Source organism: Pseudochaenichthys georgianus, chromosome 16 (assembly GCF_902827115.2).
Source record: "Pseudochaenichthys georgianus chromosome 16, fPseGeo1.2, whole genome shotgun sequence".
NCBI lineage: Eukaryota > Metazoa > Chordata > Actinopteri > Perciformes > Channichthyidae > Pseudochaenichthys > Pseudochaenichthys georgianus.
In genome coordinates, this window is record NC_047518.2 from 35941276 (window position 1) to 35956983 (window position 15708).

The 15708-nt window shown below is 42.1% G+C and overlaps 1 protein-coding gene and 1 long non-coding RNA gene across 3 annotated transcripts; both read right to left on the bottom strand.

The window, feature by feature from the left end:
- Positions 1-335: 335 nt before the first annotated feature.
- On the bottom strand, positions 336-12214 carry eva1ba (eva-1 homolog Ba (C. elegans)). The gene is made up of 4 exons (XM_034101713.2): positions 11906-12214; positions 3116-3275; positions 1576-1669; positions 336-1474 (listed from the first exon to the last, which is right to left on the bottom strand). The coding sequence occupies exons 3-4, from the start codon at positions 1640-1642 to the stop codon at positions 1050-1052; spliced, it is 492 nt and encodes a 163-aa protein (XP_033957604.1). The 5' UTR covers positions 1643-1669; positions 3116-3275; positions 11906-12214; the 3' UTR covers positions 336-1049.
- Positions 12215-12440: 226 nt separating this feature from the next.
- On the bottom strand, positions 12441-15441 carry LOC117461278 (uncharacterized). 2 transcript variants are annotated; one of them, XR_011644753.1, is made up of 3 exons: positions 15353-15441; positions 14749-14861; positions 12441-14271 (listed from the first exon to the last, which is right to left on the bottom strand). It is a non-coding gene; the product is annotated as an uncharacterized lncRNA (long non-coding RNA). The 2 variants fall into 2 exon arrangements; XR_004553680.2 differs by lacking the exon at positions 15353-15441 and having other exon boundaries at positions 12441-13689; positions 13893-14271; positions 14749-15072.
- Positions 15442-15708: the final 267 nt, after the last annotated feature.

Below are 15708 nucleotides of genomic sequence, written 5' to 3' on the forward strand. Positions count from 1 at the left end.
TCCTGAACTAGCTTTCAGGCTAACCTCAAATATCAAGATGTTTTTTTTTTATTTTCCTAGTATCTCATTCTCTCTGTTATCATCAGGATATCTTCCTTTTACAGTCATAATGTCTGAATTAACTAGAGCCTTGTAAACACATCGACTGTCCTCTTGAAGCTCTTACAAATTAAACATTAGGCAGAAAAAACAAATATGAACAAAAAATGACCTTTCCATTATTCTTATTAGCAAATGTTCTCTCTCTCTTTATCTTGAATAAACATCAATGGCCTAAAGGTACAAAGAAAATGAGCTCTGTTAATATCTGAGCGATATTAAGAAACAACAGCAAATTATTTAAGCGTAATACTTTAATTCTGTCATTTCCTTTGGTGGAATCATCCCTGAAAAGACAGACATGGATTTAATGAACTCGTAAATTATAGACTCCAAATGTAATTGTCCTGACATTTTGCTGTGTATGCTGAACCCCCCCAAATTGATTCATATGTGCTTTTTTAAACAATTTAATTTCCTTACACAGACACCAAGAGTATTTTCTATGTCCCACAAACTCACCCGTCTAGAGGACGACTGTCCTGACTGCAATTAAAAAAACATCTTCATAGCAAATTACAGTACATACATTGTCCTTATATGCATCCATGTTCCACTTTTAACATACATAATCCTATACTTGTGTGCATTTTTGTCATTAAGCGCCATACATTTGAATAGACTGACTACTTCAAGTGTCATTCAGCTCCCACATTCACACTACATATTTTCCATATGGAATGATCAGTCCTTAAGACACCTGTCGGTTAAAACGTCATGTAGTCAGTTGAAAATAACATTGCTACATGGGAAGTGCAATATCACATAGTTCAGCTCTGTCAAAGCTGAGTATTGTCCTATCAAAAAGTCACATCACTGTTGTCCTGTTTCCATGACGTGGCATTGTATCTAACACAAGTCTCACAGGCTTCAGGGACATCGGGCCCACCCAAAGGTCTCTGCCTGTCCTTCACAGAGCTCCCAGTGTTTCTCTTGAAGCCTCGCGTATCTTAGTAGTAATGCACTCTGCCAATAGTCCCTGTTCCTGACCCCAGGATATCAGGCTGGCCGTTCCTCCAGATCTCACGTATGATGCGCTCCCTCTCCTCCAGGCGCTGTGCCCGCTCCAGCTCCTCAGCCGAAGTAAACACGTTCACACTCAGTGTCCCGTTTGATTGCCCGATATGATTACCAACAGGGATTTCTGTGCTTGGCAAAGAGATGGGTGCCTCTACGTCGTCCCCATCTTCATCTTCATCGTCCTCGCTCTCTTCGTCCTCCTCACTGATGTCCTTTAAGGGTTTTTTCTCAGGCGTTGAGGTGGCGATGTTGGTCCGGGGCTTGCAGGAGATGCGGATGACCAGAAGGCAGAGCGTCAGCACCAGGCCGAAACACACTCCAAGCACAAAGTAAAGGCCGAAGCTCTCTGGGTTTGCTAAAGAAAGGAGATCAAATAGAGTCAAATGTTGTTACTTATTTATTTGTGTTAGAGATCACTAACAGAGAGTATTATTGTGTGGCTGCAGTGTGACTTACCTTTTATGTGAGCATATGCAGCTATGCTGTTGCTCAGGAGGTCCATCTCTTTTTTCTTCACATCCATGGTGATCTTTAGTAGATTTTTTCACACCTGAAAAACAAAATAATTACAATGACACATCTGACGTTGGCGTACAATGCAACTCAGCACCATACAGTAGCAATGCTTTTTTAGGTGCCGAAAGTCTTTGAACTATTTCCCAAGCTTCCTTCCTCCAGTGTCACATTCTCTGCAGCGCCTGGATGTCAAACCCACTGACCACGGTACTTCTTCATATGCCTTCGGTGGGTTGGATGAGGCCTCCAAGTGTCAAACAAAAGCTCCTCTGTCTTTCTAAATACTGGCTTCAACTGGGATCATCATAACGCGTTTGGCACATGGCACTCTGCCTCTGCTGTTCTCTCTGAATCATGACAGCCCTCTATCAAAGAGGTCAAACGTCAATTTTTCAAGTAGCCACAAAGGACTCCTTCCTGCCTGATGGGACTCCCAGATCAATTTGTGCAGCCCCGAGGGAAAGAGCAGTTTGTTGTTAAATTGATGTGTTTTGTTTGGACTTTGTGTCCCTGACATTTAAGCTGTCTGTCCTCCTGGCTTCCTGTCAGTCTGAGGAGCTCTATTGTGGGTTTTTTAACCGTTCCCGTGTGCGACCGTGACCTTTTACACTCCCAAGGAAGTCTTTCTTGAAGTAAAATCGTTGGAGCTGTGCACCACAGATATAAGAACAGTTCAAGTTCTTTCTCCTTCTCAATCTGTTTTCTGTTTTCAGCAATTATATACATCCTCTGTGTCACCTTGATTCTACCTCTTCACTCAGTAGCTTTATTGTTTAGCAGAAACAGGCCTGTATCTGACAAAACACATTTATTTCATATGCCTGCATTGAATACCACATTTCCTCTGCTAACCTTCCTGGACTCCCCTCCTCTTCTACCCTGCTGCCCTCTCCTGCTAATGTTTTTTCTCCTGTGCTCTGCCATTCTGTGAACATTTTCCATTTCCATGGCTTGATGACATCACAGTGTTGCACCATGAAACACATACGAGTGTTGATGGCAACAGAGGAAAGGCCAGTTAAAAATAAAAGGAGGTGCCCTTTAAGCTTCCAGCTTAATGTTACCGCTTTTCCCGTCTAACATGTGTTTTGTGTTTTGCCTGGCTGGAAAAAAAAATCAGTTGATGTGAAATTATGATGAACTCTGAAGCCGCCCCACTCTTACGTGTGCACACTTCTCTAAGTCAAGCCACATGACATGTCAACATGCCTTCACGCAGATCATGCACAATCCACATGTTTGTGTTTGAATGTATCTCCAAGTTCACCCACTAATAACCTCAGTGCCGGATTTATATCAATAGCTGAATACCTCAATGCTTATTTTTTCATTTAGAACTAGTAAAATTCAATCATAAAACTACACACATGTAAACCATATGTCATGTGGCTCACTAATGCACTTTAAAACACAGCACACATTTTCCTGTAAAAGCACAAGTAAACAGAAAGTGGAGTGTGGATCAAATGTAAAAACTTACCACAAAATGAAACTTTGAAGCACGTCCTCAATCCCAGCTCATAGTGTAATGAGAAGTTGGAGAATGGCTGCAAAATGATCTCTCTCTTTCTCTTTCGCTGTGCTGTTGGATCGGGGCCTGTGATCTTTGGTCCTCAGGCTAAACCGTTCATTTGGCCACCCTGAGACAAGAGCAAACACACACACAGACGGACGTCAAGCCACATTAGATCCAAACTCAGGGGGGCGTCTGCAATGCAAACACTGACAGGCCTATTGCAGGATACACGGTCCAGCAAGAGACTAGAGGCAGGCTTTTCACTTTTCACTGCTTCAACTGTCTTGAGCCCGTACGGGTTCAAATGCAAATACCACAGAAACACAGGAATGTACGTTCCATGGTCACTTTAGAAACACCTATTCAGTTTAATGGAATATAATAGAACAGATCTGATACATACTCTACATTGACGAAGATTTAAATGGTGCTTTCAAGGAGCTGCTTATTCAACCTTATTTAATATTATTGGTTTTACCCTTTTTGCCTCAATATCTTGAAAAAAAAACAGTATAAAATAAGTACCTTCACTTTTTATCTTAAGTTTTCTCCAAAGTATTCTTTATACCACGCATCTGTGTTTAAATACATGTTGTACTTCAAATCAGATTAGCCAAAAGTAATGTGTACACTATTTGCCTTTTTGGAGACATTTAATTTTTGTTTGGTTTTGTGATGTTCTGATTGTACTCCATTCTCAGCATGGTCCTGAGCCAAATGAATAAATACAAAAGAAAGCAGAATCTGAAGTTTCCGCGTTACGCCAAAGTTCCTCCACGTCTCTAGCAGCCCAGAGCAAAACACATTGGCAGAAATCCTACAACACGAGCCCAAGAATCACTTTCCTGTACTCAATAAAAAGCCTATAATGTGTGGGGGATCGGGGGCTCTGAAAAATGCTGTGCTGTGAAGTGTTCCAACTTGTAGCCGTGAAAAAGCTCCTCTGCCAGCTGTAGTTGGTTTAACAGAGCCCGTGCTTTCCAGGGCAGATTTTGATCTTGCTGACTCTTGGCTGATGCTATGTACACTACAGAGCGCCTGACCTACAGCGCTCGGGGCTAAGTGACAGAGCTGTCACTATGGTAACAAGTGTTCCAGGCCACCCCCTCGGTCCCCACGGGAGCCAGACGATGGTGCCTTTGTTTCTGCAGTGCACGGCAGGGATGGACCTCTGTGATGTCTTCCTGTCGAGCTTCCTTCCTTTTCTTTTCAATTATGAATCATCTCCTCGTTCCCGCTGAGCCTAATCCCTCCCCACTAATGGCATCCATACATCATTATCGAAGCAGAGCAGGAGAACCTGGGCTTTCAATGAGATATTTAGTTTTTGTCTCAAGGGTAATTAAGTGAACGGCTCGAATGACTACAGCCGTTCCTCAAGCCAAGGTCAAAGCCAGCGATTGGACAGCTTCAGTACAGTAACCGGCCTCTTCTCGCACAGGAATGCAGCAAACCTGAGCTTCATCAGCTCTCGCCGTCTGTTACTGACAACTGGAGACCTGTTTAAAGCCTATCTAAACACTAATTATCCTTCCCTGTTGTTTTGTTGTGTTTTTGTTTTACCTAAGAAGGAAATTATTACCAGACCTTCCCCTCCCCAGCCATGTACTATCCCATGGCTCAACCTTAAGTCATTTTCTCCAAGTGACCCAGTTTGCTTTTCTTTTGCAGATGTTGCCTTACCTAACAGCCTTAAACATGAAACTTTAGTTATTACAAAAAGAAGTCATGCATCTGCAATTTGTTCAATCATTTGGAACATCATGTTTTACTTCAATCTGAATTGCAATATTAGCTGCCTGGTAGGTGTGAAGGAAATGCAACAGTCCTCAAATTATAGTTCCTGACATAATCACATATTGACAATAACAAAAAAAAAGCCCACTCCAAATTATAAATAGTACTTCCATTTGGTATAGGACCATCGCTTTGGCAAAACAAACAAACAAACAAACAAACAAACAATCAAACACGGCTTCTCACTTGAGTGCTGGCTGGTGGGAGTATTCACGCCAACTGCTCTGTCATAGAAGTGAGAAATGTCAAGAATAAAAACAAGATATGGTGTTGTTGTGTCGCCAACCTGCATTAGATTTAGTTTTTTCAAAAATAAATTCAAGGCAATTGTGTTAGTACTCATCATTTATATACTTTAAGACACACTTTCCTTGAGCCTTTCATTATTTAGTTCCTAATAATGCTCATATATCTTGTCTAGCCTAAACACTTGAAACGATCTAGCCAACCAGTGGCAGCATGTGTCTTTGTGCCATGTCTTCGGGCCTGTGAGGTTAATGTTTAGTCTTATTTGTTGTCCCTTTTAGCTTATCATTTGTCTTTCCTGGCCTCATATCCTGAGGTCAAACACTGAGGCGTCCCCTTCCTGAGTCCCTTGCACGCTGCTGACTATTAATTATTCACTTGACCAATCCTGACCTGCCTTAAACTGTGCAAGAAACCATATTTTCATCTCATATTAAATCAAAGCAAGTATAATCCCAGTAACAAATTATTATTGTTAGCTCAGTTTAGTCCCCATGACAACTCTGTCAGTCAGGGATGAGTTGTTTATGTATGGTCCCAGCAGAAAGTGTGGAAGCCAGCATAAACACATCATGGTGTGGTGTGGTGGCCGCAGAAGAGGTTAAACACTATTCCTGACTGACTGACCATTGTTTGCTTTGGTTTGGATTGAGGAGCTGAGTGGAAAAAACCCATCATGGAGTGGGATATTTTTGTTGTCATCCACTTGGAGATAGACCACAATGGCCCTTCCTTCCCAAAGGGTGTGTCCCTTTCCGCAGAGACAACATCCAGGTCAAAGCCCTCTTTACGCATGTCCAGTGTCTAAATTAAGAAATTGTGACAGAGCTGTAAACAACTGGCTGATTCATAATCTGCCTCCATACAGGGGCAGAGCTCCAAAGCAAACGCACTTTTCCCTAGATACTTCACCAGTAATACTTGTTTCATAAACCATCCAACTGCAATACTTCTCTTCCACAATGAAGAAATCAAAGGCATAACCCTTCAGTGGAATTTATGCAGGGAGTCATGCCACATTTGATTTAGACACAGAAGATGAAAAGTTCAGTTTGCACGAGGGAAAGAGTGAGTGTTTTTTCCTCATTGTAAGGACACACGCCGAACAGAGGGAACACCATATTTGTAATACCTAGAATTACAGAGCGATCACAACAATTCCTGGCCCAACGGATGGTCTTTCTTTGATCCGCCTGGGACGAAGCTTTACAGATTGTAATCACATTTCATTGTTTTTAAATTAAAGTCCACACACAGACTATATCTGGTGAGGGGTTAGAGTTATGGCACACACTAACACAGTGTATTTGGTCTTGATTATGTTCATTACAACGTTCCAGCTTTGATTCTGTGGCTGCTACTGAAAAAACATGAGGACTTAACGACGCACAGCATCAAACAAGCCTATCCGGTTCATCAACACACTATTTTCAGCTCGCGGAGCACATTCTGAAACATTGCGTTTTTCCCTTAATTGAATATACTGAATCAAAGCTCGGCCTTGGCTCAGTTTTTCTCACATTGAAGATGAAATTCTTTCACTAGCTGATGTAAAGGTTAACAGCAACCTTCGAACTGCCAAAGAGTCTGAAACGTCATCACAATGGTATCCACTGGATGTCTCTACAAGCGATTTATCACACACCTGTAATCAAGCCAGAGAACGGTCTCCAAGTACTAAAACATATGGAACTCAAGCTCTGCCTCAAAACAGCAGCGGTGCTTTACTTTCCACTCAGTAAACAGAAACATTGTCCAAACCAAGATCTCTATCCAAACTGGAGAAAGTAAGAGCATAACTTCCCACTTCTTGACATGAAGATCTTGGGTTTCAAGCTGTGCTAAGCATTAGTGCTGCTTCCTCCTTGTCAAGGGCTGCTCGAGTGTCTGAGAGGAAAACTCTTGCATTTGGAAACAGGACAGGCATGTGGTGGTGGCCTTCAGGACAGAGACGTGGAGCACCAGGTGACGTTGACCTCTGTAGTTCTGAGTTTGAAAATATCTTACGAGTTTATTTTATTCTGTAAAAAGAGTTGCTACGCTCAAAGATGGGATGAGAAGCAGAAGACGAAAACGCAGAGCAGGTTTCTGCCGAATAGTGTCCAGATCTGGCTGTGCATTTCATTTGCCGATGTTTGAAGAAGACCCTGTGTGTTCAAATGCTTGCTTGTTCCTTTCTTGACTTTGTAAACAGCCTTTGAAACCAAAGTCCTCACTTGCTTATTGTGGAGCTTTCGACCAAATCACACTTTGGGGGACTTCCACTAATGAAGACAAGCATGGAAAAAGCAAGCAATTGTGAACTGCTGTTTCCAAAGTGAACAATGTACATCCAGTCTCGACTGTCAAGCGCTATAATAAATGTAAGGAATTATTATTATTATTATTAAGCGCACAACAGAAATAAAGACCTAGGCCGTTGTCTACATCTGCTGCTGATGAACACTTTGTGTAGGCAATACAAATCCAAGAAACAAACACATTTAAAATCATATTTAACCTTAATCTGAACTACAATGTGCTGCAGAGAGAAAAGCTCTAGCATGCAAAGCTGTGTGGGTCTTAACAGGAAATACATTCTGATCTAAACCTGTTGTTTGTGCAGCATTCAAACTTGTACATGTTGCAATCCATTATACGAGTTGATCTTATGCAAACTTCTTGAATGTGGTTTAGTGTTTGATATAAAGCTGAAAGAAAGCTTTGTTTAGTCATGGGTTGTTGTTTCCAGATTAAGGCATGGACTTTATTTGACATGGACTCAATGAACAACAGCTTTGCATTCAAGGACCAACAACGTTTTCCTGGAGTAAACACATAATTGAATCAGTCAGGCATTGTCAGCACGTTATTATTTGACTTTATAGACTGAACTTTACACAAGGGTAGGGCTGTAAATCCAACATGCCTCAGTATGCCATTGTGACGCCAGTCTGGCTCAGTAGTTACTGCAACCCTTGCCCCAATGAATCCCTGTGTATCCTTATGTCATAAAAAGTGAACCACAGTGCGCTGCTCGTCCAGTGAAGAGCAGATGTTGTGGGCTATGGCAGGTAATGGACGGGTAATGGAGATATGGGACTGAACTGGGGGTTAGGGCAAGTGGGTAATAGCACACAGATGTGTTCCTGATGGGAGGTTGAGTCTGCATGCTTCACTATGTAAATCAAGAGGAAATATCCCATGTACCATTTTCCTACGGTCATTATCACGCTACCAATCAAGCAGTGCTCATGGCAGTAGGAAGCCACATTGGGACCACAGCTGAGTGTGTGTTGGCTAACAGGGTTTATTTGTGTGTGTGACTGTGTATTGGTAGTCCCTGGTTGCCTGTGTATGTTCCTTCAGGTTGAAATTGATTCATATGAACATTCCTCCATGATTCTCTAAAGCGCAGTGGGCTTTAGATTTTAACTCAGCGCTCCAAAGATAGAGCCATGACCTCACCCTTTTCATCGATCTGGGCCACCATCCAGCAGCACGCCAACGCCACATACTGTGTCAATTACATGGACCCTACGGATTACTCGTACACGTGTTTGCCCTTTGTATGATTGGGTCCGAAGCATTCTCTCTGCACAACTCATGAATGTGGTGAGGCTCCACGGGATTTACGAGGTTCAGAATTGTTGTTGTGACATGAACAACGTTGTGTAGTGAAAGGGAAGGCTAGTGCCTGTTTTCAGCTATTTAAAAGGCCTGTATGACTTCTACAGACTTATATTAGCAACCAGTAGTAATTACAAAAACATCAACACTATTGTCATCTGTCGTGGTTTTTCCTTGAATTACAGTGGCATCATATTTTGACGATAGGGTTGAGTAAACGCGCCCTTCAGGCCAGATCCTGAAGGAAATGTTAGCTGAAAAGTTCCTCATCGCATGGGAAGATGATAAACAAACGCTTGGTGAATGGTTTATTGTGACTAAAGAATGACATGTCATGTGAGGGTTGTCGATTTAATACAGCATGAAGTCTGGGACTAACCTAATGGTGGTTCAACTCTCTTTGGGTTATCATTACATAAACGACAATGCACCATGAGTTATGGTTGTAGTAGAATTAGATCTAGTCTGAATGATCTTGTTCAATGAAATACTCACATATAATTCAAACAGAATCTTTGTTAGCTCAAGTGGATTTGTATGGGTAAGGGTTGAGTGTGTCTCTAGCTACATGTGTGTGCATGTGTGTACCCGCGAGAGGAGTGTAAGCTTGGGTAAACCCACTGGATTTAGCATGTCAAAAATCTGCCTGAGCCTAAACAGCAGAGGGTCTGGACCAGTGAAGCTCCTACTAGGAAGCAATAAGCCATGAGCCCTGTAAGACATTGTGGCTTTGCTAAACACAGTTTGTGAGACAAGTCATTCGTCAAACTCCCTTTCGCCATTACTCTAAAATATCCTCCTGGTAATTTAATGGTAGTGAGATTAAGAGTTGCGGTAAGCAGAACATACGTTTTTGTCATTTTGTATCTTTGTGTAGATTCATAACATTCCCCATCAACATTTTTACAACGAGTTTATGAAGAGGGTCAACAAAGAAAAGCCTTAAATATTGAAATGCTTTGCCGCCACATTAAGATGATGAAAGACATTGTGTTTCAAGCCCATTTATTTTTAAAGCAACACATGTATTCTCCGTTTTACACATTGTTTATGCCTTTGGTGTTTTACAGGAATTAGAAACACATAAAATGTATTTTAAACTGGCATTGGTTTACAAATACCAGTAACTATACAGTGAGCAGTGGTAACAATTACATTTAAAGAGCCATGTGTTTGAATGGACCTCTCTGTTCTGGGAAAGAGTGCTTCAAAGAGATCAGCTGATGATAAGCTGATCTGGGTGAATGGCTGCATGTCATTGGCTAAATATGCGACACAAGCTACATTTGCACAGTACTTCAACTACCCTACATACATTCCTAACAATGCGTTTATGTGATATGTGTTCCTATTGTTGTTGTGCTAACTCATCTCTACTATGACAATATGACTGTCCTTGATCTCCAGTAGAAGCTGATCAGAGTCATGTTCAGTGGGACCTTTTGAACATTGGAAACATTTTCTGCCAAGGCACTGGTTGCTGTAAGTTATCCACTGGGCTGCAATTGTGTATATGGTTGGGCTGAACTGTAAGGAATACAGCCATGAAGTGTTTCGGGGGAACATGAAATCATTACGTATTCTAATGTATGTATAACTAGCTTGCTGCACAATGCTACAAAGCAGAAGCTGGCCAAGTGAGCTCTTGATGCAGAATCTTCTGTAGGTCATTTTAATGTAATAATTTACATTGAAAACAACACTCAAATAAAGAAATGTTCCCCATGTTCTTGAAAGGAGTTTTGTTAATGACTTCTCACTGTGTAAAGCTGTCTCCCTTAGGTTGTTTTCGCTTGACTTATCTCCGCTCTGTGCAGTCTGAAACTTTCTGTATCTCCCCCTGCAAACAGATTGGTACCCTGGGAGTTTAGACGAGCAGTTCAAATCAGAATCTGACCTCTGACCCCTGGCTAAATAAAGTAATTGAACAACCATTCTCAGGACGGATAAGACGGGCCTGCTGATAAGTGAGTCAGTTGGGTTTTGTAAAGGAAGGAAAGGTTAGTCTGCTGGCACGAATAGCTCGAAGAGGTCACACAGAAGTCAACTCTTCCCAGCCTGGCCTTGAAGGGGTGACCGAGCATTCAAACTCATCCTATAGAGGTTATCTGATTGACTGGAGGAGGCACAGCTGAAGTGCTGCCAGCCACCACCTCCCACTTCCGTCACCTCGCTCTCCCCCTGACAAGACCTGCTGACCACAAACGTCCAGTGGAGAGAGAGAGAGCTATGGGAGCTAAGGCATATGGTCAACTGCTGTCCTGCATGAATGTTGCTATGAGTTCATGTATAAAAAATGGGGGAAACAGTTAAACAGAGCCAGTTGCAACATGAGAGCACTTTTCATGCCTCATTTCGGGATCCATGCCATTTCTTCCACCGCAGTTGTCTTTGATTACATGGCATCTGTTTCTTCAGGTATAAAAAAATGTACAAAAAGCGACAGGATGTTTGCTTTTATTATAGCAAGGTGACAACGAATTAATCACCACAAGGTTAGCCAATAACGTGCAGCTGCACAGGAAAGCCACACCAGGATTATCCTGTCCAACCACAAGTGCTGCATCAGCTCCTCTTTGGCTGCGCTTCATAAAACAACATGCTGAAAACAAACACATTTAGCAGGACCGAACTGTGATGCATTGACACTGCTTGGGTGGATGTGGTTATTTGGTTTAGTCATGGACTGATAATGAAAAGATAAATAAACTAGAATAAGATGTGGTTATTACTTTAGAAGAAAGCCAATGTCATGGCTTCATCAAGTTGCATACTCTGCTGTTTCCAAAACTCATTAACTGTTCTGTCCTATTTAACCGTTTTGTCAAATGTAAACAATCAAAAGCGAGAAAGTAATTTAATTTGATGAAAGCACTTACTAGAGCTGCTGCGATTGAAACCAGATATCTGAGTTTATAGCAACTGGAAGTTTTCCCAGACACACGCACCTCTAAAAAAGCCTGCCAAACTGTAGTTTTACCTCACATGAGATGCAGAGCATTAAAACGTTCAACTACAGAAAAAGTAGAGTGACAGAAAAGTTGTGCTTCACTGAGGTTTCTGTGGAGCTGGTTATACACTGAAATAATCTGTCAAACTCACCGGTCTGTTATGACAAGGTCCCTCTGACGCTGTTGAGTCCACACAGAAAGCTTCAGGCAAAATGCAGCCTTCTTTCCCTCCAAATGTTGAAAGAAACAAAGCATTACAAGCAATCCTGAATCTTTCACTTTGTTCCTGCTGTGGTCAAGTCCTGAGTCTGCCTGAGCCTGTGTACAGAGTCTGTGGAAGAGGTGGTAACTTCCTCTCAAAGTTGGAGACGGAGTGAATAACAGAGTTTTCTCTCTCCCCGCTACAATCCACGAGAAGCAGGAAAAGCTGTCATACTATCCCCCCTTTCACATGGAAAAAAGAAAACAGAGGAACAGCCTAAAAAGGGCAAGCTCGAGGAAAAGGGGAGGGAGGAGAGCAGTGTGTGTGTGTGTGTGTGTGTGTGTGTGTGTGTGTGTGTGTGTGTGTGTGTGTGTGTGTGTGTGTGTGTGTGTGTGTGTGTGTGTGTGTGTGTGTGTGTGTGTGTGTGTGTGTGTGTGTGTGTGTGTGTGTGTGTGTGTGTGTGTGTGTTAGGGGAGCTTTCCCTCTGTTGTTAGGGAAACAGGCAGAGACCCACTCAAGGCGAATTAGCTCAGGTTTTCCATGCACAGTTCAGCATGACAGAATTACAACAGCAAAAACAGTTTGAATACATAGCTCATGTGTGTAGAGTGTGTTATTACTTACTAGGAATAGTTTATAATTCTATGAATGCACTTATTCGCTTTCTAGCTGAACACTGATGCTGAAGGATGTTAAATATGAAGGTAGGGCCAGCAGTCGGTTTTTAAGATGAGCTACGCTAGCTAGCTGCAGCCTTGTAACTCCATTGAGTGGTATTGATCTTCTCATATAACTATTGGCAATAAAGCGAATAAACATGTTAACATGTCACACATTTCCTCCAATATTTACATTTGATCGTGTATACATTTAGAAATGCATCAATTCTCAAATCAAATCAAGTTTTATTTATATAGCACATTTAAAAGCGATTTTTGCTCGAGCCAAAGTGCTGTAAATAAAAACACATTACTACAATCACAATTCTGGTTATGTTAACCATGGGAGAATAATATAAAGAGAGTCCTTTAAAGTAAGATACTATTTGTCCTCCTGGTGATATTGTTCCTAAAATATAAACACTTGATATTCAACTTCTAGTCTCTATCTGTGTTCATGCAATATAAACTACAATATGCTGATAGAAAATGTCAGAAGAGAGAATATCTGAAGTCGCAAAAGGTTGTCTCATTATAAGTCCTTTGCTGGCATGATGCTTTAATAAGCTAAAGAATCTCCCAAGGTTGAAGACACTTTATGTTTTAAATTGTAATTCAGAAATGTCACGACCATTTGCAACTTATTACTCCCATAAATAAAGTGAGAGAAGGATATCGTTTTGGCAAAAGCCGCCTCGCACAGAACATGGTAAACATGTAATCACAATAATACGTCAACTCCCATGCTATGGAGTTGACGTACTAATTGCTAACAGCTGCGACCTGACATATCTCTTCTGGTGGATTGCATCAATGATCAACGACACAACTGAGGCAGAACTAGTGATAGTGATATTATTCCAATTTGGAAGGATGGTGTATATGTCTCAATAATAATACTCTGAAATCATGCTTCTTATAATCTGCAACCCAACTGTAAGAGCAGTTTACCATCTGAGTAGGCACAGCTGTAAATCCTCATGGCCACCAAGCTCCGTCTTGACGAGATGTTATTAAAGCCATACGTGTGGAAGGGCATCGTGACACTTTTCATTAGTGTTGCCCAAACTGTTCCTGGGAAAATAGGGAAGAAAATCTGAAAGCAGTGAAATCAATCGTTCATTTTAATTCCTGAAAAGGGTCAACGTTGGAGCAGAGCTGTTATTGCGCTACACCCTGCTGGGGCTTGAAAGCACATTATGGTCTCCATCATAAAACTGCTTGCTAACCTGAGCAGCCTGTTTGCGAGCAGCCACAAAACCTTGTGATAAACTCACTTTCATTGACATTGCCTTATGGACCCATTGGCCTTTCAGCATCATCACTCCAAATAAAACATCCTCCCACTGCCCCGTTCTCGAATTTCTCCTTTTCTCCATTCCCTCATTAAAAAATCCTGGATGCAAACAGGACGAAAAAGAAAGCAGAAGGCATCTCTCCAATAGCAACCCTGTCAATTCGATCAATGAAGAAGTGGCGGAGGAGGTGGATCAGGGTTTTTTGGAGGGAAAACTGTGTCCCTGGAGTGCCTGGATTTAAATGGCTTTTTGAGCTGCATCAATGATCACTTTCCTGCCTGGATCTCCTCATGGCTGGCAGATGTCCACCTGTCCCTGGGGCTGATTTATACTCCAACACTGGGTTTGTCTGATGAGGCTGGATTAGGGGCAGAAAGACAAAGGAAGGCAGAAAGAAGAAAATGCAAACAGGAGAGAGGTGAGAGGAGGTGAACATCGACTTACAGAGAAATGAGAGCAGTTTAATTACAGGGCACCTACGGCTTTCAAGGCAGATTTTTCCTGGATCATGTCAGACAAACCTGTGCATGCCAGTGTGGAGTTCAATGTAAATACACAGTATATCATTATAAGCTGCTGCGGAGGCGGAAACAGGGAGGGATATGTGTCTGATGACCGGGGAGAGTCTGCCTGCAGGTGGGAAAGGATGAAGGTGAAGGTGTGTGTGTTTGTAGATGGAGGGGAAGTTTAAACAAGATAGCACTCGTTCAACAAAGCCCGCTGCTGGGGCGAAGTGCGGGCAAACGCTCGAAATAGCTTTCATAGGAACAAAAGCCAACTACCGTCTTTAACCAAGATGAATATTTACAGTGTGTTTCATAAGAGAGCCACTCACCCACTCATTTTCCAAAGGTTGCCACACAGAGCCTTTGTTGGTGATCAGCGCTGTAGAGATGCCGTGTGGACGAATGGCGCACAGGGAGACCTTTGATGTGGGGTTGACTTTGGCTGGAAAAGACGGATCACAAACCTCAGAAAATCAAGAAAATAAACACTTAAACTCAAGTTGAGAAACTGTAGTGCAAACACATCACAATCCACCGAGAAGAAAGCCGGGTTTTTTTCGAAAGACTGCTTGGAATTTCAAAATTAGCGTGGAAGAATAATAATTAAAGCTTTGACTTCCTTGCTTCACTTCTGAGAGCAGGGGAAAACACCACGATGGATGACTCATTTGCACACTGAACACTGAAATGAATATCCTAGGAGGGCTCACTGAATGAATAAGCCTTGTTCATTCTTTAATCAAAAACACACTGAGATATGTAACCGCAAAAACATGTTGCTAAGAAGTTTAGCTTACGTCAAGTGACAATGTGGAAATAATAGAACACCTATGACAGCGGAGAGTAAACGTCCTTTGTCTTTTTTGATGTAAGTTATCGTTGAGCTTGTCAAATGGCTTTTACGAACTGATGATTAAACATTCCTGGGCAAACCTGCAGATGGGTCCTGTAGGTCTTCACTGTCAGGTACTCGTCACACCCTCTTTCCAGTGCATGAACACACATGTCTCTTTGGCCCCTGGTGCCCCCACATAAAACAGCTCACTGGAGGCATCTGCCAGCAGCAGCTTCTTTATGGGACAGATGGGATCCCAGAGCAGGGAGCTCCTGTGCACGAGGCTTGTTTTGTGAACTGGAGTCTGATCTCCTTCCTTCTGTGAGTTTCCACTCCCTTTACATGCATACATAATAAATCACATGTACATATGTAGGCACAGAAACACACTAGCAAGCTTGTATGGAGAGGCAAAGGTCATGGCCGTAGTATACAGACTCAGTACTGTGGAGTT

What these genes read in the sequence shown, in the direction of transcription:
- eva1ba (XM_034101713.2), bottom strand. Translation starts at nt 1,642, where the DNA reads ATGGATGTGAAGAAAAAAGAGATGGACCTCCTGAGCAACAGCATAGCT. An exon ending in TGCATATGCTCACATAAAAG is followed by an intron (nt 1,475 to 1,575) that starts GTAAGTCACACT and finishes TCCTTTCTTTAG; the next exon opens with CAAACCCAGAGAGCTTCGGC.